This window comes from Eucalyptus grandis, chromosome 3, assembly GCF_016545825.1.
Source record: "Eucalyptus grandis isolate ANBG69807.140 chromosome 3, ASM1654582v1, whole genome shotgun sequence".
NCBI classification, from domain to species: Eukaryota; Viridiplantae; Streptophyta; class Magnoliopsida; order Myrtales; family Myrtaceae; genus Eucalyptus; species Eucalyptus grandis.
This window is the reverse complement of record NC_052614.1, coordinates 65313941-65339977: the sequence shown is the minus strand read 5'-3', so window position 1 is coordinate 65339977 and position 26037 is coordinate 65313941. Positions and strand designations below refer to the sequence as shown.

The 26037-nt window shown below is 41.2% G+C and overlaps 1 protein-coding gene across 1 annotated transcript; it reads right to left on the bottom strand.

Annotated features, from left to right (window-relative positions):
- Positions 1 to 23531: 23531 nt before the first annotated feature.
- LOC120292064 lies at positions 23532 to 24680 on the bottom strand. Its single transcript, XM_039309930.1, has 2 exons — positions 23898 to 24680; positions 23532 to 23825 (listed from the first exon to the last, which is right to left on the bottom strand). The coding sequence occupies exons 1-2, from the start codon at positions 24678 to 24680 to the stop codon at positions 23532 to 23534; spliced, it is 1077 nt and encodes a 358-aa protein (XP_039165864.1).
- Positions 24681 to 26037: the final 1357 nt, after the last annotated feature.

Sequence of the window (26037 nt, the reverse complement as noted above, 5' to 3'; positions counted from 1 at the left end):
TCGGCCAACCCGATCTCACGCGCGAGATATGGTTCGCCGGTTTGTAGATATTGATCATATCTTATCTAATTTGTCGTCATATTAATTGAATCAATTTTATTTTGTTAAATAAAAAAATCCAAAAAAATATTTGAGTGAAGATTAGGTTTGTTTTAGAATATTTTTTGTTATCTTGCATATTTAGAAGAGAGATTTTATTTCGAATTTCAAAAAAATCAAAAATCAAATCAATCAATTTAGGTTGCTAGTGTTTTTTACTTAGGTTGCATGTTTAATAATTTGACAATTCCTAATTTCGAAATTAATAAAAAAAAAAAACGCAAAAAATGGTCATCATGCATATGTCATGTAGAATTAGGACATTCTTTATACGTCATTACATATTAGAATAAATTGCATGCTTATTTAGAATAAAAACCATGTGCACGTCATATAGAATTAGGTTCATACAATGCACGTTTTGTTAGGGCCATTTAATTAGAAATTGTCAGTCATTGGATTAATTTAGATTGCATATTTAAATGTCTCATTTCTTTAATTTTGAATCTCATGGAAAATACAAAAAATTATTTTTTAAAATAAATCCATCTCATTCTTCAGGATAGACTACATGCTTATTTATGCCATATCGCTTAGGTCATATAGCTAAGTCATGTTGCCATGTCATATCATTTCATGTTAAATTAGTGGCATGCATTGCATATTGCATGATTTTCATTAATTAAGTGAAAACAAAACAAAAATTGCGTGTTAATTAGAAATCATATCTAGAACTGCTGATGTGAATTATAAACTAACAACGCAGATGCTTTCGTTGCTATAAGGTAAGTCCCGCAATTTATTCATTTGCTTTCTTGAGTGTTAAATTGATGGTTTGCGCACCCGCACTGGTCACCTCACATGTTAGAATTTAAAATCAATTCAAGCTCGCCCGCAAAAATACATTTTTGAAATTAAAAGAATGGTACCGAAAGGGCATTAGAGAAATCTAGTGTAATCAAGTCCCCGTACCCATAATCTCTGGTTCGTAGAAGTAAAATAATTCTCCCATTATTTTACTTAGGTGTCTAATCGACCTACCATAAATTGATTAGTGGCGACTCCTAATTGAAAATCAATTGCATGTTAAAAACTTGAATCTAAGTCGCGAATTGGTATGGGCTTGGGAGAGCCCGAGTTAAGTCTAGGCTTAACAATCCATTAGCCAAAACCCTAGGTGGTTCACACCTCCGAAAAATTGGTCGCGACAAATATTAAAAATGGACTTATCCTAAAATTTATATAACAAATTAAAATAGAATTGATAATATATTAAAATTGACAATCTTAGAAGCAAAATTTCAGAATTAAGTGCAGTTAATTAATCAAATAAATAAATTAGAATCCGATTTTACCATAACTACTAAATAAAAATTTTAAATAATTATGCATATGGGAACAACATCAAACGTGTGATGACAGAATTTCTTAATTTGTTTGTTATCTTATCTCTAGGTATATAAAACCTACTCAGTTTATCAATACATCGTATCTTTATATGAATTTAAATAAACATAAGTTCATTAAAATATGAAAATATTCTCGGTTTATAATAAATCTTTTGGACTACCTTATCATCGAAAGCCACACAAATAATATAGTATATCTCTATCCACATTTAATTCATGATTATATATTATAAGAAGTAATTCATATTATCGCTTTTCGTATCAAACATACACATCAAATTATTCAAATAGTGGTTAGTCACTTAAAAGCATTAAGCACGGTAACATATAACTCATATAAATGAAATCACTTGCAAGTAACATAAAAGTATGAAATTCATATCATCATGATTAGGCTACATTGTAGCCATTACGAAAGAAAAATAGAATATAATAGAAGAAGAAACGAAAATATGGATTAAACCCAACATTTCGAATCAAGTAACAATAATTCCATCAATACTTTTTGGCTTTTTAAAAAAAAAAATACTTGACAAACTTAAAGAACAGTTAAAAAACGATATAAAGTGAAAACCTAACCGTCCCCCAAACTCTCAAAATAGGATAATATCCAAGACTCCGAACATAAGTAAATTGCTTGTATTTTTGCATAAAATTGGGGAATAAATCACAAAATTCCCAATTTGCATCCACTTTCTAAGGTTTTTGTGGGTGGCATCTTCCTTTCCTTCTTTTTGTTATTTTATTTTTTTATTTTCTCCATGTCTCATTACGATACATTAGTAAATAGGGGGAATCCATATATTTCCTCATAAAAAATTGCATTATCTGTTATTTAAAATAGGTAAAATGACTATAACTTAGTATATGTTAGTAACATGTTAATAGAGCTATCAAAAGAGAACTTCCAAAATAGAAAAAAAAAAAGTCACAAAAAAAGCTCTAAATTATGCCAATTACGATACATTTACCTTAAATTTTAATCACGACAAAAAAAAAAACCCTAAAATTTATACTAGTATGACATATTTATCTTAGATTTTTTTTTTTATGACGACAAAAAACTCAACATAGTATTTATGCGACATATTTAACCTAAATTTTGAGGTGATGTGTGCGGGATATAAGTTTAGGATTTTTGATATCATAATTATTATTATTTTGGAGTATATTTGTCGGGGGCAAACGAAAGAAAATTTGAGGTGAATTTGACTTAGAGTTTTTAGTGATTTTTGCTCTCTAAAATATTGAATTGTTCGGATATCAAATTATTTTTGCTTTTGCATTCGGCTTTGTCCTGGGCTCTTCGCTGGGACGCTGAAGCCGTCAGAAACGCGTACAGCTGGAGCCTTGGTTAAGCTAATCTAGAATCAAAATTTGTTTTTTTATTATTATCTTTTGCTTTTTTTAGTCAGTCAAAACAGCGAAGGTCATGCCTCTAATTATGGTAGGCTGGCCCATTCAATGGACAAAGCGCGTCGTATGGGTCCCACGTCGCCTGTCTCTCCATTCAAACTTCTGCCTCCTCTCTCTTCAATTATTGCGGCGTCGCCTTCTTCTTTCTACTGTGACAACAACTCTCTCCCTCGCCTCCATCCTACTGATTTGAACATGTTTCTCCCAGACCAAATAGGGCTCAATCAATCGGTAAAAATCTCTCCTTCACTCCCGTCCGTCCGTCCCTTCATTAATTCATCAATCGATCAAGATCGAATCAAATCACAATTTCCCTTTATAAGGCCTTGCCGATCTGCTTTTTATTTTAAGTTAACGAACGGAAAGGTCAGACGGAAGACCGATCCCATCGAGAAAAAAAAAATTACGTCGGCGCTTTTCTCGTGTGTGCGCGCGTGTTCACTTTTGAAAATTGCCTAGATCCAGGAGCGATTTGGACGATGGTAGATGCCGGGTGCCGGTAGAAAGACTAATATGGACAAGAAAAAAGCTGCAAACCCTAATATTTTTTGCTGGATCAAACGATCGGTGCTAAGGGGATCGAGAAAGGGGATGCAGAAGCTTGAATGGAGTGATAGGAGCACCGCGTGTCGTTTCCTGAATGGGCCGGCTTATTCAATATTTTCTGAGCGAAAGTCATGCACGGCCACAACGCCAAACCAATTACGATGAATAGTGTGGTCTTGGCTATAATAATAGGTTGGTCACGTGCAACCGTCGTGGTACCCACCTACGCCAAAGTCAGAGAGCCTGCAGCTCTTTTACACGTTTGAATATTTTCTCTCTTTTTACTTTCTCATTTCCTATTCAATTTATTCTTTCTCTTTTAAATATGTATATTCTGCCAACATGTGTAATACTCTCTTTATTATTATTATTCGATAGCGCGCGACATGCAGAGATAATTTAGATGTTTCCTGGTCACAACATAAAGAGACCTCTTTTTAATTGAAAAAGTTATTTTCTCCTGAATTGAAATTAACTAATATCGGCCAGAATTGAAAGTCATCTCCTCTTTCACTTTCACTTTCTCTTAATTTTGCTGTTCATTTTGCAGGTTATTTTGATATTCTTGACAATTAGTGGGGCTGCGCAGGATCTCTGGTCAATTCTGGTTAATTCCTTGCCCACCTTATTTAGGAATCATTGCCAACTTTATTTGGGAATGAAATGTCAAATCTAGTGTCTCATGATCTCGGCACACCTGCATTTTTCTTCTGGGTACGTTTACAAACCGCCTTCCAATTAATTCGGGAAGAAGCGAATCTTCAATTGGTACTTCTCAAATCATTTGTTATAAATTAATTTTCATATCATAAAAATTTTCAAATTAATAACCCATAACATATTTATCTAAAACTAATCTTCATCCCGCTAGAAAACCCAAATCAGTACTTTCTACCCAAATCCATCCTCAGCCGGCATTCTTTTCCAATACCTCGTTATTATACATATATGTTAATGCATGCGGCAAATGACAGTTAGACAGATCAGCTTTTTCTCCATGAATCACTGCAATAGACGAAGCACCGAACGCAAATAGTGGCAAAACCCATCGTGCTCGTGCTTGCCATTGATAACATTGGAAAAGGGCAAACGGCTTGCTTTTTCTTTTGCTTTTGGCATTTTCCGGTGTTCCTAGCTGAAAGGCTGAAGCATACAGCTGGATGGAGAGAAGCACGAATCTCTTTTTCCTTTTTTATTGTTATCATTTTAATTTTTCTTTTTTTCTTCGGTCAAAGTAGCGAATATCATGCCTCTGGCTATTTTTTTTTTTCTTTTGGGGTTTTGTTTTGGACTGTAGGGATGAGCATCGGTCCAGGGTCAACCCTGACCAACCGACAAGTTCCTTAACCCCGCCTGGGCCCTGGTTCGATTCATGGAGATTAAATCGGTCATTGGTCATAGAATTCTTGAACCAAGACTGTGCGGATCGGTTCTCGATCCTAAGAATTCCGGATCGATCCAACTCGAATCAACCCTAACTATATAATATATATAATATTATTTATAATTTTTTTATATAGAGAAAGCTTTAAAATAAATAGCGTCAACAACATTAAATAACTCTTTAGTGAAGAGTTCAAGTAATTTTACATTATTCTTTAATAACTTAGATTTTTAATGTCTTTTATAGTGTCAATAGTCATAATTTACAAATGAGGAAAATATTTTTGTGAGGAATCCTCACGGCGCCCAAAAAGTAGGGGTGATCGGTTCCCGGTTCGGTCCGGTTCCAAGGTGGAACCGAACCGGATCTGGAGAATCGGTTCCCAATTTTGGGAACCGTGGACCGGACCGTTGGTCTTAGGACCGAGAACAGACCAGGACCATCGGTTCCGGTCCGGTCCGGTCCAAAAGAATTGGCACTTTATTTTTTCACTAAAGAATGACCATTCACTAAAGAATAATCATGCTCCGGACCGATCAATCAAATTCGATTTCCGAGCAATCTAATAAAACTACTCACACATGTTTCCACGTGCAAAATATTCAAACTTCACTTGTGTGAATATCAATCATAGTTTATATGTTTCATGCTTAATTTTAAGCATAAAACCCATGAACAACGTGATTAAAGGTTGTGCTTGGCTTAGGTTTTATAGACAATCTCTCTTTTATACTTTAAATGTTTAGTCGATATGAGACTTTTTAAGGCTTGAAGTGCCTTGTCGTTTGCAAGTGAAGGGAGCAAGAAAGAGAGTGTGAGCATGAGGAGAGTTTTTTTCTATAAATAAAGAGTAACAACAAGAGTTTTGGTGGTCTCTTGGCCACATAAGAGGTTGTTACCTAAATTGCAATTCCGATTGCAATAAGTTTCATATATAATATTAATATATTATATGTGTTTATATATTATATGAATATAAATTATATATAAAAAAATTTGGTCCGGTCCGGTCGGTCCGGTTCCCACCTTGGAACCGGGAACCGGACCAACCGGCCACCGGTTCCAAGATTAGGAACCGGGAACCGGACCAACCGGCCGCCGGTTCCAAGATTAGGAACCGGGAACCGGACCGCCGACCATGGGAACCGCCCAAAACCGGCCGGTCCGGTCCGGTTCCGGTTCGGGCGGTTTCCGTTGCACACCCCTACCAAAAAGGCATAAACAGTTCATTGGCATCCTCTTCTAGTATTCGTTCTCTTCTGTCTTATTTGTCCTCTTAGTCTTCAATTTGTCAAAATCGAAAGAAACAACTTTTCCGCTCGTCACTCGACATTCGCCTCGCTCACTTTGGTCATTCGTGCTGCTCGCCGCTCAATGCTCGCTTGGCTTGTTGCTCTCTGCTCGACATTCGATGCATATTATGTTCGACGCTCATCTCACTTGACCCTCACCACTTGCCTTTCTTAGCTGACCTTGCTCATCATTGAACCCATTGGGTCGGTACGGTCCTCGGGTGCCCTTTCAAGAAGTACAAAAAATAAAATGAAAAATTATTGGTTGGTACTAGGTTGACCTAGAAACTGGATCAAACTCATTGAGTCAATTCGGTCCTCAATCGATTTTTTAAGGAGTACAAAAAATGAAATAAAAGATTATCGGTTGGTTCCGGGTTGTCCTTGGAACCAGACCGAACCCATTGGGTCAGTCTGGTCCTCAGTCCCAAGCTCAATAGGGTCGATCCTCAGTCTAAAAAATTAAGCACCGACACTGTGCGGGTTAATCCTAGGGTTACGAGGTGGACCAGCCCAACCCGAACCATGCTCAGCCCTAGTGGGGAGGCGTGAGAGGGAGGAGAGAGCGTATAATGATAGCATGACCATGTGCACTTCTCAAAATTCTCACTGACACCAAACTAAAACCCTATTTGATAAATTTTGTTTTTATTCTCCTCAACAATTATTTCTATTCTTTTATCCCATAAAATGAAAAAAAAAATAGAAACCAATTTGATAAAATTTTTGTTCCTTAAAATAAAAAATATATTTTTTGTTCCCGAGAATAGATTTGAAACAGAAACAAAAAGTAGAAAAAAATAATTTCTTGTTCCCAAAAACAATTTCTATAATCTATTTTTTCCTATCTTCTCTCTTCTTCTCCCTTCTTCTTATTCTTCCTTTTAGCTGGTCGCCGGCCTTGGCTATGGCCAACATCGGCGATCAATTGGGCAAGGCCGGGCCTCGTGCGGCCACAGCGAGCTCACCGAGCCTCGCCTTGGCCTGGTGAGGCTTGGCGAGCTTGCCGGACCTCGCCCGCCCAGCCACCGGCCATCGCCAAAGAGAAAAAGAAAAAAAAAAATGTAAAAGAATTAAAAATTAAAAAATTAAGAATCCTACCAAACGTATTTCTATATCGGGAATAGAAATTTTGTAAAGTTACGAAACACGTTTTTTTGCTCATAAATTGTTCCTGAAAACAGAATCAGAAAAACCTATTTTTGATCAAAAATTGTTTCCCAAAAGAAAATCGTTACCAAACGCGTCTCAAGACAACCTATAGCTATTGCACATTTATTATTAATGCATCTCAAGACAGCCTATAGCTATTGCACGTTTATTATTATTATCATCATCATCATCATTGTTGTTGTTGTTGTTGTTGTTGTTGTTGTTGTTGTTGTTGTTGTTGTTGCTGTAGGTATTTTGTGGTTACAATATAAAGCAGCCCTTCTTTTAATTGATGAAGAAAAATATCATTTTCTCCTAAATTAAAAATAACTAATATCAACCGGTTAATTAACCGATGAGCTACTCCAAGGCCGAAAAGTTTGACTTCCAAGGAAGTTGCCTACCCTCATTGAAATGTGCCTTCACTAGGCATAGTTGAAGGAAATAGACCCGAGGCCATTCTTGTCTTTTAATCGCTTATTATACTAGAATTGTCGGGAAAATGAATAATCATAGAATTTCATATACTTTTTTCTAAGTGTTTTTAAATGGTTAATGTAGCGCAAAATTAAACAATATCCCAAACTACAAATTTCATGTAAAGTAATGTATTTTGTTATCTAGATTTCATGCAAAACATGAAGGTTAGCTTGGTTGTTATTAATAATTAAATATATCAAAAAATATCCTCAATTTTTTTAGGCAACTAAGGCTGCGTTTGTTTTGTTTCTTTTTTATGTTTCTAAACACTTTTTTTGCTTTTTTGTTCCTGGGAACAAAGAAGGAACAAACGCGTTTGTTTGCGTTTTGTTAAACACATTTGGAACAGAAACAATAAAAAAAAAAAGTTGTTTCTTGTTTCTAGAACAAAATTCAAAAACACTTCTCTTTTTTTCTTCTTCTTTTTTTTTTTTTTTTTTACTTTGGCCGGTCGTCGACGGCCGGCGACCAACCTGCCGAGGGTCGGCGACCTCGCCGGCCCTTGGCGAGGCCGACCTCGCGCTAGGGCTGGGTGAGCTCGATCTCACCCAAATCCGGCGAGGCCGAGCTCGCCCAGCGGCTGGGGGGAGCAGTTGCAAGTGAACGGCAGCAAGCTCCAACTCGGGGCATCGGTAGAGCCTGGCCGGGTTGCGGGTCACGGAGCTAGGTCGCAAGTCACCGGGCGGCGGCGGCGGCTGCGGTGCGGGGCTCGGCCGTGGGGTCTCGAGCGGCGGACGTCGAGGAGCGGAGCGGCGAGGACGGCCGGTCGAGTCGTGGGCGGCGCGGGGTCGACGATCAAGCGGATCTCGAAGTCGTGGGTCATGGCACGGTGAGATCGATGCGGCGGTGGCGAACGAGGCTCAAGACACGCGGATGCGTCGATCGGGCGTGAGGCGGTCTTTGGGGCTCCGGCGTTCTTTGGGTCATCACGGAGGCTTCGGGTGCGGAGTCCGGTGTCGCGAGGGGAGAACACAGAGCGGCGGGTGACGGATTTGGGGACGCAGAGGTTGGCGACGCCGTCGGGCGCGAGTTCGGCGTCGCGACATGCAGGGGGCGCGGTGGCTGCTCCGACGAACGGCCGGTACGGTGGCGGCAAGGAGGCGTCGAGCACGGTCGCCGATGCAATGGAGGGAGACGATGGTGTGGCTCTGGGTCACCGTCAGCTCGGCTACCGGCGCGGGCGTGGGCGCGCTGGCACGGTCGTGCGAGGAGACGCCGGGGAGGAAGAGCGACTGGCCAAAAGAAGAAAAAAGGAAAAAGAAAAAAGAAAAAAAAAGGAAAAATAAATAAGAAAATAAGAAAAATAAGAAATAAAATAGAAAAAAATATTAAAAAATTAAAAGAAATAAAAAAAATTATACAAATTTACCAAACGTATTTCTGTTCATTTTTTATTCCTGGAATAAATTTACCAAACGCATTTTTTGTTCAAAAATTGTTCCCCAAAACAGAAACATTTTTTTCTATTTCTCTTTCCCCGGAACATTTTTTAAACAGAAATGTTACCAAACGCGCCCTAAATAACCGAATATATATATATATATATATATATATATATATAAATATAAATCGCATCTTTCTCAAATTAATATTTCAATGTCTTAATATTTTCAATTATTTATGTGCAAGAAATTATTTCTCCTAATGAATTTGGCACTTTATCGATAACCCTTTTTTTGTCAAAAGAAATAGCACATCGAATTCAAGTAATTATAATATACTTTGCATGTCTTTTAGCTTAATGAAATGTGACAAGTAGGAGGACTTGCCATCTTACAGGGGGAAAATGCCCACATCTTTTTGGACAAATTGTTTCTCATTTGTTTCCAGCTGCTTTCGCCTTTCACTTGGGGCGCATTTGATAATGATTCTACTCGGAGAACAATTTTTGATGAGAAATGATTTTTTTTTTTTTTTCTGATTCTGCTATTGGGAATAATTTTTAGTAAAAGAACGCGTTTGATAACTTCCCAAAATTTCTATTCTCGAGAGAAAAACATGTTTGATGGGATTCTTAGATTGTTTTTATTTCTTTTAATTTTTTAATTCTTTTATTATGTTTTCCTTTTTTTTTCTTTTTCCTTTTTCCTTTTCTCTTTGGTGATCGACGGCCACCACCATGGCCGGCAACTGGCTGAGCAAGGTTTGACAAGCTCACTAGAGCCTTGCCAGGCCATTGGTGACCCTCGGCCTCGCCCCGGCTTGGCAAGGCCCGGCCTCACGCTGGTAGGTGAGACCAAGCCTTGCCATGGCCGCACAAAGCTCGATCTCACCTTAGCTGGGCAAGGTTGACCGGCGAGGCTTGGCCTCGCCGGGCCACCACCAAGCGACATCATCCTAGAGGTGGCTCGGCGTCTCCGTGGGCCGGCGACACTCCGACGAGGTCATCGGCCCTCATCTGGCCGATCGCCGGTGCGCCCATGGCCAAAGCCAACGGCCGGCCAAAAAGAAGATGAAGAAGAAGAAGAAGAAAAGAGAAAAAGAGAAGAGAGAAAAAAATTAAATTCTAAAAATTGTTCCCGGAAACAAAAGTTTTACTAAACAGGTTTCTATTCTTTTTTTGTTTCCGGAACCAAAAAAAAAAAAAAAACATAAATAGTTGTTCCGAGGAACAGAAACAACTTTTACTAAACAAGCCCTTGGAGTAACTACTAAAGTCAAGATAGAAAAGATTGGCTAAAAACATTTAAAAATTAGAGAACCACTTAATCTTGACTTACGGCGACCGAGCCCAATTAATTAAATTCGTAAAGGATCGGATGATATTCACTTAATTTGTAGTCTAACCACTCATTTTATAATGAGGAATCGTGTATTTAAAAGAAAATGGAAGGAATGAGAATTTTAAGTAACAGCAAGTTAGGCTCCATTTGTTTTGAGAAAAATATTTTTCTCATGTGCCTGTACTTAATTCAATTTAAAAATTAGTTAATGGACAAGGTTTCCCCCAAAAACTCTACACTCGTTCTGGAGTCGTTGGCAATAGGGTTAGGTCCCTTGCAGTCGAGAGTCGTTTGCGGTAGGGTTAGGTCCCTTACATTCAAGCCCGAGTTCATTGAGGCTGGTCTAAGTTCATTTAAGGCACACCCGACAATTTTTACAATTAGAAAATTTTAATACTTTTTATTTTTTAATGTTCTTTCGTCTCTTTCTTTTTTCTTCTTTTATTCCTTTTTCTTTGTCTTTCTTCCTCCACCTAATGCTAGGCCTCGACAGAGTGAGCCAATGTCGAGTCGCCAAATGCCGGCGAGGCTCAAGCTTGCTGGGAGGCCAGCGACACTCGAGCTTGAAAGTGCTAGTACGAATTTGATTTTGAGTCTGAATATGCCATCAAACACATATTTCCTTGCTCGTCATCTGCTTTCATTGTTCTTTTCTGCCCATTCTAATTGTATTGTCTTCTTCCACTGAATTCCCTTCATTTTCTACTCAGCTTTTTGAATTTCTTGATCATAAAAGCAAGTTTTTTGTCATCCATGTCATTTTTTGAGTCTATATCATCAGAATAGCGTTATATTTTAAAGCGATGGACTTCTTACCTTCGAGATCTTCATCAACAATTTGTTCCACTTCATATGATTGAAAAGTGCCAATCAATTCATCAACGGAGAGTGGCATAATCTTTTGAGTCTCTCGATTGAGGTTTTAACCGTTGGAGAAATCTTCATGAAGTGTTTTGAAGCGACAAAACGTTTCCATCGGCCTAGTCCGAAGATTTGCAGACTTTGATATTTAAAGTTTGAAAACCTCCGGACTGCCAGATTGAAGACTCAAAGTCTATCCTCATTGACAATTCTAATCCGTTGAAGTAGGTCTATCCAGAACTGGATGTTTCATTAAGGATGTGACCTTATTGACTGGAAAAGATCTCTTGGTTGGATATGCCCCTGCGGGGTTGGCAGAAGAAACCCTTGCCAATATCCCAAGTGATCCGCGTGTTGGAGGGCTAAATCAGCCATATGGGAATGATGATGATAAGTTGTACAGTCAGTTTCAACCGAGAATGGGTGTTGCGGCAAAAATTCGGGGAAAAAGGACCGACTTGTTTCGTTCGGAGGAACAAAAGCATCTCTACTCTAAGTTGTTGAAGCGTGGGGTGATAAACCCTAGAAGTGTTGTCGCGACCTACCCCTCGGGGAGAGGGAACAGGTTTAGGGGTATTGCCTAAATGACGGGCCTAAGGCCCATGATTAGGCGTGGACTCTCCCAAGCCCAAACCCGGCATGACGTTGGGATATTTTTTTAGAATTTTGCACAAATAGAGTCGCCACTAGCCTATTGGGGTCGGCTAGAAACCAAGTGAGGCATGGGAGTGTACCTCACTACCTACGCAACCGGAGAATCTAGGGTCGGGGACTTAATTACATTAATTGAATAATTAGCGCCATTTCGGTACCTAATCTTTGTTCATTTTAACAAAATAATTTTCATCAGGCAGTTTAGATCGATTTCAAATCTATCCACTAACATAAGAGGTGAGCATGCAGGTGCACAATCAATAAAGTAATAATTATACCTACCAAGATCCTATTTGCCCTAAAATTAAACACGTGCAAATTAAACATACGATAAAAACAACATACAAGAAAATAAAGGCTTAATTACACTAAAGCGGCAATACATAGCACTTCCTAACCAAACCCTATCATTTTTGGATTTTCGAAATTTTTAATTTAATTTAAATTTTTTAATTTTTTTAACTTTTAATTAATTTAATTTTTTTTTAAAGGTCGAAATTTTTAATGTTTTTTGAGTTTTTTTGGAATTCCAGAAAAATTTTGAATTTGTATCATTTTCCTAAATTTTTTATTTTTGATTTTTAATTTTTAATTTTAATTTTTAATTTTTAATATATATTTAATATTTAGTATTATTATACTTCAATAAAATGGGTTCGGACCGGGTAAACCCGATCTGGCCCGTGGACCAACCCAAACCTAGATCCAACACTTTTGGATTAAAAAAATCGTTTTCAATTTTTTTTTAAAAAAATTAAAAATTAAAATTAAAATTAAAATCCTTCCGCTTGTCTTTTCTCACTGCATACATTTTCCCTGCGCCATCTTCTTCTGCGACTCCTCTTTCCCGAAGCCCCTTTTACTTTCTTTTTCATATTTTGTTTTACTTTTCATTTTTTTTCTTTACTTTTCTTTTTCTTTTGTTTCTTCTTTTATTTTTTATTTTTTTTTTCTTTTGGTCTTCTTCTCTACACGAGCTTGCCCCCGCACACCTTCAACCCTCCCGAAGACTACCTTCCCCTTCCTCGCGACATTCCTCACCAAAATTTGTTTCTTTACCAAAACTAATTCAAACAACAACAATAACCAAAGCACTTAGCATCCCTTCTAACACCAAGCCACCCCGACCGTCACAAATCAACGTCAGCCATGAGGGCTGCTACACTATTTTCGGATGTGAACACCTCGGCTCAAACACACATGATTACTTCACGAAAATCGCATGAAATCGCAACGAAAACATAAGAGACAGTCATGGTCCAACATATATATGAACAAGCGTAAATTAGACCAAGTTTGAACGCAGATTTTTTTTCGGTTTCTTTGAGACATTTTGTCAAACATTGGGCGTGCAGCAGCTAAAAAAGGGCATACGGGCTCATTCGAGGCTCGAATCCGAGTAAAGATCAACACAACATGCACAAGCAACATAGATCCACTAAAGAACATATATCACACTCGAGCAGATGCGAACACAGCAAGTATTTTCAGCCACAACATACCCACGAGACTCGCATTTCATCAACCGGTTAGCATACACAACAAAAACGAAGGATCTCGGGGTCGGTATAGACTCGAGCACAAGCCTGGACATCTGTCAACATGCACTAGGACATCTATGAGCTTTCATGGAGTTCTGGTGTAGCCGAAGCTCGCGTGAACAGGTCGGCCGTGAGCTCCGGCCTGAGACCTTGAAGTGAAGCGGGAAGCCTACCTAGTTCGGATGGCGAGCAACGGGCATACTTCAAGCGACGGCGAAGCGTTCTCTCCCCAATCGTCTCTCTCAAGCTCGCTCTCCGGTCTCCCTCTTTTCTCCTATCTCCCGATCCTCCCCGTTCGTTTGCTCTATCTCCTGAAGTTCCGGTGGGGTTGGGAGCAAAGGGCGACTCCGGAAACGATCAATGGCAGTGGATGACCGTTCGAAGGGGTCCTCTCTCCCTCACGCCGGCCCTCTCTGTGATTGGTGTGTTTTCTCTCGCTCGCTCCTCGGTACTCTCTTTGTGGTCTTGATTTTTTTGTAGTGTCGATTCCCCGATTCTCCCCCCTTCTCCGTGCCGTTGCCTTCTCGGTTTTATACCTGGCTAGCAAGCGCGCATGGCCTCTACGGCTGCCGGCTTGCCGGCCGGACTGCCCCTCCGACCAGCGGATCACGCCGCTCACCGCCACCGATCCCCTTGCTCCCTCGTTGCTGCCCGTTTCTATTATTCTTTGCAGGTCTTGCAGCAAGACCGACCTGCGGGGAGGGAGACGGCCAGCTCGTGCGCAGGCTGGGCTGAAGGGAAAAAGAAAAACCAAGGCTGGGCCGGGCCTCGTGAAGTAAAGAGGAAAGGAAATGGAGGAATGGGCCTGCTCAAGGCTTGTCCGAACTTGGCCTAATTGCCCCTCTCTCTTTTTCATTCATTTTTTTTTTTTAATTTCGAAATTTTCTTGTACTAATTTTTTTTGATAAAAACTTTTGATTGATTATAAGACTAGTGACACAAATTCTCCTAATGTCTATGTGTGATGCAATTTTAATGAATTTTTTTTTTTTTTGTTGAGGGTTGGAAATCAATCCCCAATTTTTCAATGCAATTAAGAAACACTTAAATAAATCGCCAAAATTTAAGTGTCAATAGTTGCCCCTCTTTGAATGGGAACTCGAAGAGATTCCTTTCAAAGACGAGAGACACCTAAATTTTTCCCATGGAGGTTGACGAATAGGGTTGCATGCGGGAAAAAGATATGAAGGGATGACCTATTTTGTAAAAGACGTCATTCGACCGGGATGGGCAAATCTTATTATATGATAATGAGTTTCGACAGGAAGAAATGCCTCACCGTGTACAAACGGGTTTTGACCGGATGTGATAGTCTCACCGTGTAAAAACAGGTTTCGACTGGAGAAAGGTCTCATCGTGTACAAACGGGTTTTGACCGGATGTGATAGTCTCACCGTATAAAAACGGGTTTCGACTTGAGAAAGGTCTCACCGTGTACAAACGGGTTTTGACCGGATGTGATAGTCTCACCGTGTAAAAACGGGTTTCAACTGGAGAAAGGTCTTACCGTGTACAAACGGGTTTTGACCGGATGTGATAGTCTCACTGTGTAAAAACGGGTTTCGACTGGAGAAAACTCTCACCGTGTACAAACGGGTTTTGACCGGATGTGATAGTCTCACCGTGTAAGAACGGGTTTCGACTGGAGAAAGGTCTCACCGTGTACAAACGGGTTTCGACCGGGAGGAAGGTCTCACCGTGTATAAACGAGTTTTGACTGGGTTGAAAATACATGATTTAAGGAAAACCAATGGACCTTTGTAGATGACCTGGTTTAAGGTTGATCATGAACCTTTGGAAATGATATGGTTTAAGGTTGACCATGAACCTTTCGTTTTTAGGAAAGCACTTGCTAACCCCTTAAAAACTGCATGGCTTCACTAAGAAATCCTGTCAAACTCAATTTGAGCAAATGTCATTAGAAACGTCATCAAGAGAAGTATTGGCAATATTGTAGCATTAACTGAACAAGCTAATCAAGCCGAGTCCGACTGCTTTTTTTTTTTTTAAATATATATATATATATATATATATATATATATATATATATATATATTTGATGTCGATCAGCATCATGTGGCGCAAACTGTCATCTTGTTCGGGAATGCATCATTAGTCATAAAATTCTGCAGGAGTCAAGTTCTTATTAGAATGACTATAACTCATGAAAAAGGCTCATTAAACATGCCAAACTAGAGCTTCTTAATCAGAAAGAATTTCTCACACACTCTCGATAAAATGGCTACTTGATCTCATCCATTTATGTGGGAGATAACTGGTTGCTGAGGGTATCTCACATAACCTATGTCGAAGGCTTCCGGAAACATTCGCAATGAGCATAATATGATCGATCAAAAAGGTCTTTTGAAAGGATCGCAATATAGGCTCGGTTAGGGCTTACACGAAGGAATGATTGCTTTGAGGCCAATAAGGGAACATTTGTCGCTATCTTCAATGGGTTCACAAATCGAGAACTTGGGAGATAAGACAAGATAAAATTACTTCCACTCCTTCAAGCAATAGCTTCTTTGGTGATATTCACATTTTTACTCAAACCATCCCAATCAAAAGAGACTTCGGAAGAGGGTTGTAATATTGGCTTGGGTGAGGCTCGAAAGGCTTAAAATTTTCAAGAGGGTTTTTAAGAGTCGGTGATCATCATGGCATCGCAACCAGGTCACTCGACCTTTTGAAAGCATTTGGCTTTTGAACACAGTGCACCTCAAAAGTCCCTTGACTAATCATTTTTGCAATGGAGCTTTGCTCCTTTTTTTAATTTCCTTTGCACTTGCGATGATTTTTTACGCAAGCACTTTGACTTTAACTTTGACATTTTTTTTTTTACAAGCATTGACCTTGCTTTTACCAAGCATACTGCTTTTTCATGCCCCCTAGTTTGTCGAACCCTTTTTTTTTTTTAACTTTTGTAACTCTCTTATGACTTTCGAGATGCTTTTCACATTTTCTCGTAACTGTCAATTGTATTTGGTCAATTCTTATGACTTGCCCTAGTGAAGGGAGATGATCACCGCTCGGGGTTCAGAAATGAATAATCAGGCCCAAATTGGTTAAAGCAATGGGTATCAGTGTTTAGGTAGAGAAGGAAATGCTCTTTTTCACCTTGGGATGAGTCGAGCTCTAATGAGAATTCCTCTTAAGCTATCACCAGAAGATTGATGCAAGTGAAAGTAATAGAATCTTTCTCAATCTTTCGCTCTACAACATGATCGTAACCCCCTATGTTGCCCCAATGTAGAGTTGTTCTCGACAATGGTATTTTGAAGTGTCATTTTTTATTTTATTTTTTGCCCAAAGGGATAGCAAGGGATTAGTGCAATACTTTGGATTGATGAAGGAAATGTCTTTATCATTCTGATCTTTGCGCTCAATGCGAATGAACCCTTCATCCTAAGAGAATGTCGCCTTTTACTCAACTCTCAAAAGTGTTTGAAAGACGTGTTTGGAAATGACTTGCCTTTCTTCATCCTAAGCACTTCTTGTTTGGCATGATTAACATTCCCTTTTAGTTTTGTCAAAATCACTCATATGAAGTTCCCATCATGAAGACGCAATTAACAACAACTAAATTGACAACATGAATGACACTAGGCGCTTTACTTTTCATTCATTCATCTTTTTCATCATTTTCGATTTTTTTTTAAACATAAAAAGGAATACCCAACTGCCTTTGCAGAGGTTGGGTAGCCATTCGAATCAACCTTTCAGGGTTAACAATCAACTTCTTCCATTTTGTTGTAACTTCATCAAGTTGGTTGGATACTTGAAATACAAATAAATATGCATGTATGTGATGTATGCATGACATGCATGATGCTATGTGACTCGGATCATGTGCAAAATGGCTCTACGGCCTTGATCTCATTCATGGGAAATATTTCTTTACAGCATCGGCATTTACAGGCTTAGACAACTCACGGCCGTCCATTTCAACTAAAACCATAGCACCACCCGGGAGGATTTTCTTAATGACATAAGGTCCCTCATAGTTCGAGGTGAACTTGCCACGAGGATCCGGGATGATTGGCAGCACCTTCCTTAGCACCAAGTCATTGACCTCAAAGCGCCTAGGACGAACCTTGCGATTGAAAGCCTTCACGACCCGTTTTTGATAGCATTGGCCATGACATATTGCTTTCAGCCTCTTCCCATCAATCATGTTTAGCTGCTCATGCCTCTGATGTATCCATTCGGCTTCATCGAGCTTTGATTGAGAAAGGACCCTCAACGAGGGAATCTCGACTTCTATAGGCAGGACAGCCTCCATTCCATATACTAAAGAAAAAGGAGTTGCCCCTGTGGAGGTGCGAATAGATGTTCGGTATGCCATCAGTGCGTAAGGAAGCCTTTCATGCCAATCACGATAATTCTCAGCCGTCTTCGCCAGGATCCTCTTTATGTTCTTATTTGCTGCTTCAACTGCTCCATTCATTTGAGGACGATATGGTGATGAGTTCAAATGGCGAACTCGAAACTCATCAAGCAAGTCATTTACAACTTTGTTGTTTAAGTTGGACCCATTGTCGGTGATGATCGCCTCCGGTACCCCATAACGGGCAATAATATCGTGGCGAATGAATTTGGCTACATTCTTGGCAAAGTGACATTGGCGTACGAGTTGGCTTCAATCCAGTTCGTAAAGTAGTCGATCGCCACCAAGATAAATCGATGTCCATTTGACGCCTTGGGATTGATGGGCCCGATCACGTCAATTCCCCACATAGAGAAGGGCCAAGATTGGGACATTTGGTGAAGCTCATTTGGTGGAGCGTTTATCTTATCCCCATAAATTTGACATTGGTGACAACATCGCACATGTTGTATGCAGTTAGATTCCATTGTTAACCAGTAGTAGCCAAGTCGCATGATCTTTCTCGCTAAGAGGTGACCATTCATGTGAGGGCCACACTCCCCTTCATGTATTTCCTTCATCAAACGATTGGCTTCTTTGGCATCAACGCACCTTAGTAATGTCGAGTCGAAGGACTTTTTGTAGAGGACATCTCCACTGGTGAAGAATTTTGATGCTAGCTTCAGCAAATGCTTTCTGTCTGTTGCTTCACTTCCTTCGGGGAATTCACCTTTCTGTAGATACTTCAAGATATCGTGATACCAAGGTTGTCCATCTGGTTCATCTTCAACCGTCATACAATAAGCCGGGCGTCGAAGGATTTCAATTCTCAACGGTTCAATGTCTAAGCCCCCAGCTACTTGCAACATCGAAGATAAGGTAGCTAGGGCATCAGCGAACTGATTTTGAGACCTTGGTAAGTATTCGAATGATATTTCTTGGAATTCTTCCGTCAACTCCCCAAGGAACTCATGATATGGAATCAATTTAGAATCTTGTGTTCGCCATTTGCCTTCGGTCTGTAAGATGATAAGGGTTGAATCACCATAAACTTGCAGCTTCTGAATCTTCATATCAATGGCGGCTTAGAGACCGAGAATGCATGCTTCATATTCAGCGATGTTATTTGTACAAGGAAATGTCAATTTAGCGGCGACAGGGTAGTGTTGTCCATCTAGGGAAATAAGGACCGCCCAGCACTGCAGACCAGCTAAGTTAACCGCACCATCGAAGTACATCATCCATGTGTCACTTGGATACAAGTAGAATTCGCTCCTCCGCATCACTATCTTCATCGATGCCCAGACCCCTTGGAACTTTCCGCTAACATGTCCGCTATGACGCGACCTTTAAGACTTTTGTCCTAGGCTCGAACGTCGAATTCTGAAATTAAGATTTGCCATTTAGCCAACTTGCCCACTAATGCCGGCTTCTCTAAGAGATACCTAATGGGATCGTTTTCGGTCACCAATAAGATTCGGTGATGAAGCGTGTATTGCCGCAGCTTGTGCAAAACCCAAATTAAAGCCACGCAAGTTCTCTCAACTTCTGTGTAGTTCATTTCCGAAATGGTGAACTTCTTGCTCAAGTGGTATATCTCGCATTCTCTTTTGTCATTTGGTCTTTTCTGTGTCAGCATAGCTCCCAATGATTCGTCATGTATGGTTAAGTACAGAACCAGGGGAATTTTAGGGAGAGGAGGCACTAGGACTGGTGTGTGAGTAAGATAGTGTTTTATCTTCTCGAAGGCGTTCTGGCACTCAGCATCCCACTCAATCTTTGTATTCTTTTTTCAGGAGCTTGAAGAATGGCTTCGCTATTTCAGACAATTGACAGATGAATCTCGCTACATAATTGAGTCGTCCCATCAGACTACGGACTTCCCTGGTGGTAGTCGGGGGTCGTAAATCACAGATAACCTTTACCTTTGACGGGTCAATCTCTATGCCCTTACTACTGACCATGAACCCTAACAGTTTCCCTGATTTCGCTCCAAAAACACATTTTGCAGGATTGAGGCGTAGCTTGAATTTTCGAAAACGTTCAAACAGTTTCCGCAAGACCTCAACATGGTCTTCGCCTCGTCTTGATTTCGCAATCATATCATCCACATACACTTCAATCTCCTTGTGCATCATGTCATGAAACAACGTGACCATGGCTCTTTGATACGTTGCCCCAGCGTTCTTCAAACCGAAAGGCATCACTTTGTAGTAGAAAGTTCCCCAAGGAGTTATGAACAATGTTTTGCTCCTGTCTTCCTCCTTCATACGAATTTGGTTGTATCCAGAAAAACCATCCATGAATGAGAATAACTCAAATCCCGTCGTACTGTCAACTAAGACATCAATATGCGGGAGTAGGAAATCGTCTTTTGGACTAGCTCGGTTTAGGTCACGATAATCTACGCACACCCCGACCCGCCCATCCTTTTTCATGTGTACACAATGTTTGCTATCCAATCGAATAGTGTGACACTTCAATGAAATCCACTTTTAACAACTTCATGACTTCCTCCTCGATTTTCTTAGATAACTCGGCTTCGTTCTTCCGAGCCTCTGTTTTTAGGTGGCACATTAGGATCGGTCGGAAGGGCATGCTCTACAATATTAGGGTCTAACCCCGGCATGTCGGCATAAGTCCGGCAAATATATCCGGTATTCTTTCAGGAGGTTAATCATTCGTTCCGCTTCTAACTTCGAGAGACATGCCCCGATCTTTATTTCCTTGACATTCTGTGTATCGCCCAAATTTATGGTAACTGTTTGCTCTTCTGTCAGCGGTTTTGATCCCTCATGTCGATTTCAATCACGCTCGATCCCTTTCAGATCTTCATCGGCGTCAGATTCTAAAAGATCTCCCTCATGTGGATCCGAGTCACATGAACCTTTGTCATGATTATGCATAATGTAATGCCTGAGATGCGATGAGATGAGTTAGTATGCATTAATAACAAACAAAACGTATGTCATCTGTGAATGATTTTTCAAATAATTTTTGGAAACTGTTTCGAGAGCTCATCCTCATATCCTCAGATTTCCTTGCTCTTACGAAATTATGAAAATAAGAAGCATGTAAAAGCCCAGCCCTCAGTGACCATCATAGAACCAGTTTGGTATGCTTCCACGTGTCCTTAATAAAACATGCATTTTCATTGAAAGGGAAATGATAAAGCCGTATTACAACGTACTCCACCCAAGACCAATGGCTCAAAGTCAAGGGCTTAACAGAGTTTACATCATAAGCGACTCAAACAAGCAAACTGAAATAACAACGAGTTCCCACGCAGGGGAAGAAAACATAGAGTAAAAAGCTACGCTGAGCTAGAACCATCCTACTCTGAAGGGTCGGCGATGCTCCCAGAAGATTCAGCCTCCTCACAAGCTAGGATGGTGCATACAATATTCTCTTCAAACATCTCAGCTATACCGTCAATAGCTCCATCTTCTTCCATCAGCATTTTCGGGGTCCCGGGAATGTTTCTTTTGGAGGAGGGGAAAACACTGGCAACTTCTATCTCTTATAATCCGACCTCCTGATCACCTCGGCCTCCACGTTCACCTCGACCTCCTTGGGTGCCTCGACCTCCACATTCTCTGCGACTTCCTCCATTGCCACGGCCTCCACGCTCTTCAACAAACCCTAAGCCTTTTCTCCTTAGAACTTTTCGAGCCTCAATAGGCTTTCGAATCCCTTGTCCATGCAACCCTAGACCGCCTCCATATTGTACCCATTTGCTAGCATAATCTTCCCTACCGCCAGGGCCGGCTTGGATAATTCAGGAATTCCCACGCAAGAGCCCACAGGAACGTGGACCATAGATACCAGCTCGAAAGTCTGAAAGCTTGACTCTTCTTTGCACTCGGGTTCCACGTATGGGATGGCCATTTCCTGGTACACCTTGAAGTCTGTTTCCCCGTGCACAGTGATGAGTCTATTGTCCACCACAAATCGTACTTTCTGATGAAGGCTAGAGGCAACAGCACCCGCTGTGTGAATCCATGGTCTCCCCAACAGAAAGTTGAAGGCAGTTGGTATATCTAGGACTTGGAATGGTACCAAGAAAAACACAGGACTGATAAGTAGTTCCAACTCAATTTCTCCTAGCACCTCTTTCCTCAACCCATCAAATGCGCGCACAGTGGACTTAGTTGGACGTATCCTTTCCATCTCAACACCCAAGCGGTGGAGTGTAGCTAATGGACATATATTCAATGCAAAGCCATTGTCAATCAACACTCTAGAGACAACGGTGCTATCGTGCTTCGCTGAAATGTGCAACACCTTTGTGTGATCACCTCCGTTAGCAGAGAGGTCTTCATCAGTGAAGGCGATCTGATCTTTTAGAAGGATGGCCCCCACGAACTCCTGTAGTTGGGTGTCATCAATTGTTTCCGGGACATGTATCTCGTTAAGGACCTTCAACAAAGCGTTTCTGTGCTTTTCAAAGGATTGAATTAGTTCCAAGATGGAGATTTGGGCTGGCATTTTTCGCAATTGATTCACTACGTTAAATTCGCTCGTTTTCACCACGGCTAAGAATTGCCTCGCGTCCTCCTCTGTCACGGCTTTCTTTTCGGTTCCTCTGGTGGGCGCATAGCAACGCCCTAATTGAGTGACAGTATCTACCTCCTTTGTCCCGTAATCCCAGGGTACCGCTTTGGTGTTGAATTCCAAGGGGGATTCTAGCATTATCACCTCATCCTTTCCTTGAGGTGGCAGTTCGATCACGACCGGCGTCAAGCTTTCCTCCAAGATTTTGATCGCTGATAATTCTTCGACCATAAGGTCAATCGTCATTGGCTCAGTGGTTTCCGTCTCAACATCACTAGTGCGATCCTCATCAGGCAATTCTATCACTACCGGGGCAATCATAGTGACCATCCCCTCCTCTCGTGGCATCGGATCATCCATACCCCCCCTATCCATCAGGGACAATGTCCTTTGGATCGTCAAAGAAACTCGAGGCAGGCGAATATTTCACGTAGTAGTCATATTTTCTGCTTGGTTGACCCAATGTGTCGAACACTTCACCCTTATCACGTATCTTCCCTAGGAGATCCTGGCTCTGAAAGGTTCCCTCAAAATCAGTTCTTGATGCGTTGTCTATTACCACTTGTTCGTCCTCTTTCGGGAAAGGAAGCTTAGCTTTCTCCACTTCACGATCACGAGTAGCATTGTGAGATGATGCGCTAATCGTGGATGGTGTCATCATGGGTAGTGGTCTTTGTTTTCCATTGACACTTCGGATTACCCCCATGCTTATCATTTTGCAAATACGTTCTAGTTTTTCCTCCATGGTTATGTCCTCCCCTCTTTCATAGTGCCCAGCTAGCTCGAGGGCCTCATACAGTTTAGGGACATCCACCGCAAAGGGTTGTTCATTAGCTTGCATTTCCCCAAGAATCATATTCACTTCTTCAGCATGATCGGGCAAAGGGTTTTGTTGCACATTGGGCGTAGCTTCTTTGAAGGTCAACTTTCCTTTATCCAATAGGTGTTGAACTCTCCATTTCGGTGTGTAGCGAGGTTATCGACGTCATGCCCTCTTTCCCCATGTGGTATTCACATGCCTTGGTCACATCAAACCACGGGAATCTTGGGGGATTGTCTCTAGGCACCTCCTTGGCTACCAATCTCTTTTCGAGGAGGATAGGTAACAATTTTAATAGAGGTCGGGGTAGAGGCGTAATTCCCTTCGAGGGAACTTTTTGCTTTCGTCAAATCCCCGTGACATGTTTCCTTGCATGGCTTTAGGCTTTTGCGAAGGCGTCGACACTGATTTAGGTGCAGATGGCTCTTGGATAAACGCCACTTCGACTGCCGACTCTTTATCCTTCTTTGTTGAGAACTTTTTGCTATTCCTCGTGGATATTCTTCCATCAACTATCGCCCATTCAACCCCTTCACCAATCTCCACCAGTTGTGAAAATGTTTGGCACCCAGAGTACACTAATCCCTAGAAATAATCAAATGGCAAAGTCTTCAGGAAAAGCTGTCTCATTTCTTTCTCACTCAGTGGAGGCTTCACTTGTGATGCCATCATTCTCCACCTCTGGGCGTACGCTTTAAATGATTCGTTCCTCCTCTTTTTCATTCGAACTAGCTCCTCTCTTGTAGGGACAATCTCAGAGTTGAATTTATATTGCTGTAAAAACTCGTCAGTGAGGTCGTCCCATCCAGTGAGCTCTTCAATATCCAGTGCAATAAACCACGACAAGGCAGGACCATCTAAGCTATCTTGAAATGTATGTATGAGGAGCGGGACATTGTCGGAGTAGCAAGCCATCCTCCTTAAATAGTATTTGAGGTGGGTTATAGGACAGCCAGTGCCATCATATTTTCTTGTGAATTCCGGCTCCTTAAAATTCTCGGGTACTTTCACCTTAGCATACGGGGTTAGCTTGTCCACTCCCTTCATCTCATATCCTTGGAGGACACAAAGTCGCTCCTCCATCTTAGCCAAGCGTCTTGCATTTTCTTCGTCAAAGCGGATGGCGGATCCCTCCTTTGGAGAGGGATCCAGATCGACGATTACAGGCGTAATAGAAGGGGCTTCCTCAGAAGCACCTTTTTCAGCAGGATCGACGACATGTGGTTCTCCAACTAAGGGTGGAGCGGGTCCCGACAAAACGGGAGTAGAGGTTCCGGCTATGGTCGGGGTCGGAGGTTCACTGATTTTTCGACTTATCTCAACCATCAAAGTAGTGAGTTGAGCCAGCTGGTTCTCCATGTTGGCCACGCATATACTGACATCCTCGTTCTCCATCCTAGCTTTTGCGCGAGTACGAATTGGAGATCTCCTCTTAGCCATGTTGACAGTTGGACGAAAGTAGACAACCTGTTAGTACCTGGACAAGGATAGATAAGCATATATAAGCATTAAGTAATGATTAGGCGATCGGTCCATGACAAAGATCTAATCGCCCCGATTTGTTCATTTCATTGAAAGCAGCGTTGTTACATAACGCAAGAAAAAACATGAGGGAGAACTCCCAAACAGCGAAGCTAATCATGAGTCCTATCTCTCGATATTGCAACATGAGACAAATTCTTTAACATTGTAACACATGTGGGCATGGGCCCATTACATATCGCACTTGACTCAATCTACTTCGAGGCGCGCTCCTCGGCTTCTTCGAGCTTCCTTTTGAGGCGCTTGATCTTGGCTCGATGGGTGGTCTTTAATGGCACGTCGGGAATCTTCGAGCGTAGGCTCTTTGGGATCTTGTGCCTAAGGATATATTCCATCGAGGCGTAATAGGTCTTCTCTTGCCCTTCCAACTCCTCGTCAGGCCATATCAGCTTTCGGGGGTGGCACATATCCCACATTGACTTGACTAACGCGACGGAGTCTTCGTGGTCTTGGCATCCGTCAATGAAGTCTATCCTAAGCGGGTCCTTTTGAATCGTCGGTGGAAGTTATTGAACCTCTTGGAACTGGCGAGCAACCCGAGTCGGGTAATATTCAGTGACTCTGGTAATTCCCAACAAAGGAACAGGTCCAGTAAGCCCACACACGAATCGCGCTTCTTGAACTCGAAGCCATTTGGCATGCCATTGGAAATCTTTAGGTCCAAGGTTGGTCATGAAAGCTAACCACTCAAAATAATGATAATCGGGGGCGAACGTCTTCCTATCTTTAAACTTCAGAATAGGATGGTGAGAGTCAGAAATGTCGTTCACGGTCATCAAGCTACCAAACCCTTTAACGTGAGAGAAGAACCAAATTTGCAAAAGTTCAGGAGGAGCATGGAAAGTTTTGTTTTTGTTTTTTTTTAAAGCGAGTAAGGGAAAGAAAAGTTTCAGTTAGGACGGAGTTAACAAAGCCATTTCCCATACATACCTCACGAACTACCCATGCCACGGAAGGGTTAATTTGCGTTCCTACAATGTGGGAATAACATGAACCCAAAGAAAGCTAATAGGAAGATCCTATTCTTTTGAAAAGATGGGGCATTTTGAAAAAGTTCATTCAGAAATGAAAACGGGCAGGTCTTGTGATTAGCTTTCAAAACTTTCCTCACGTCACCCTCCTTAACTCTAAGGAAATCAGATAAGGTCGATGCATGCTCAGTCCCTACAGGTGGGCCAATTAACTCCGATACCAAAGGCTTTCCCATGGCAACACTGTATTCTTCCAAGGTTGGAGTGAGCATGTAGGTGCGCAA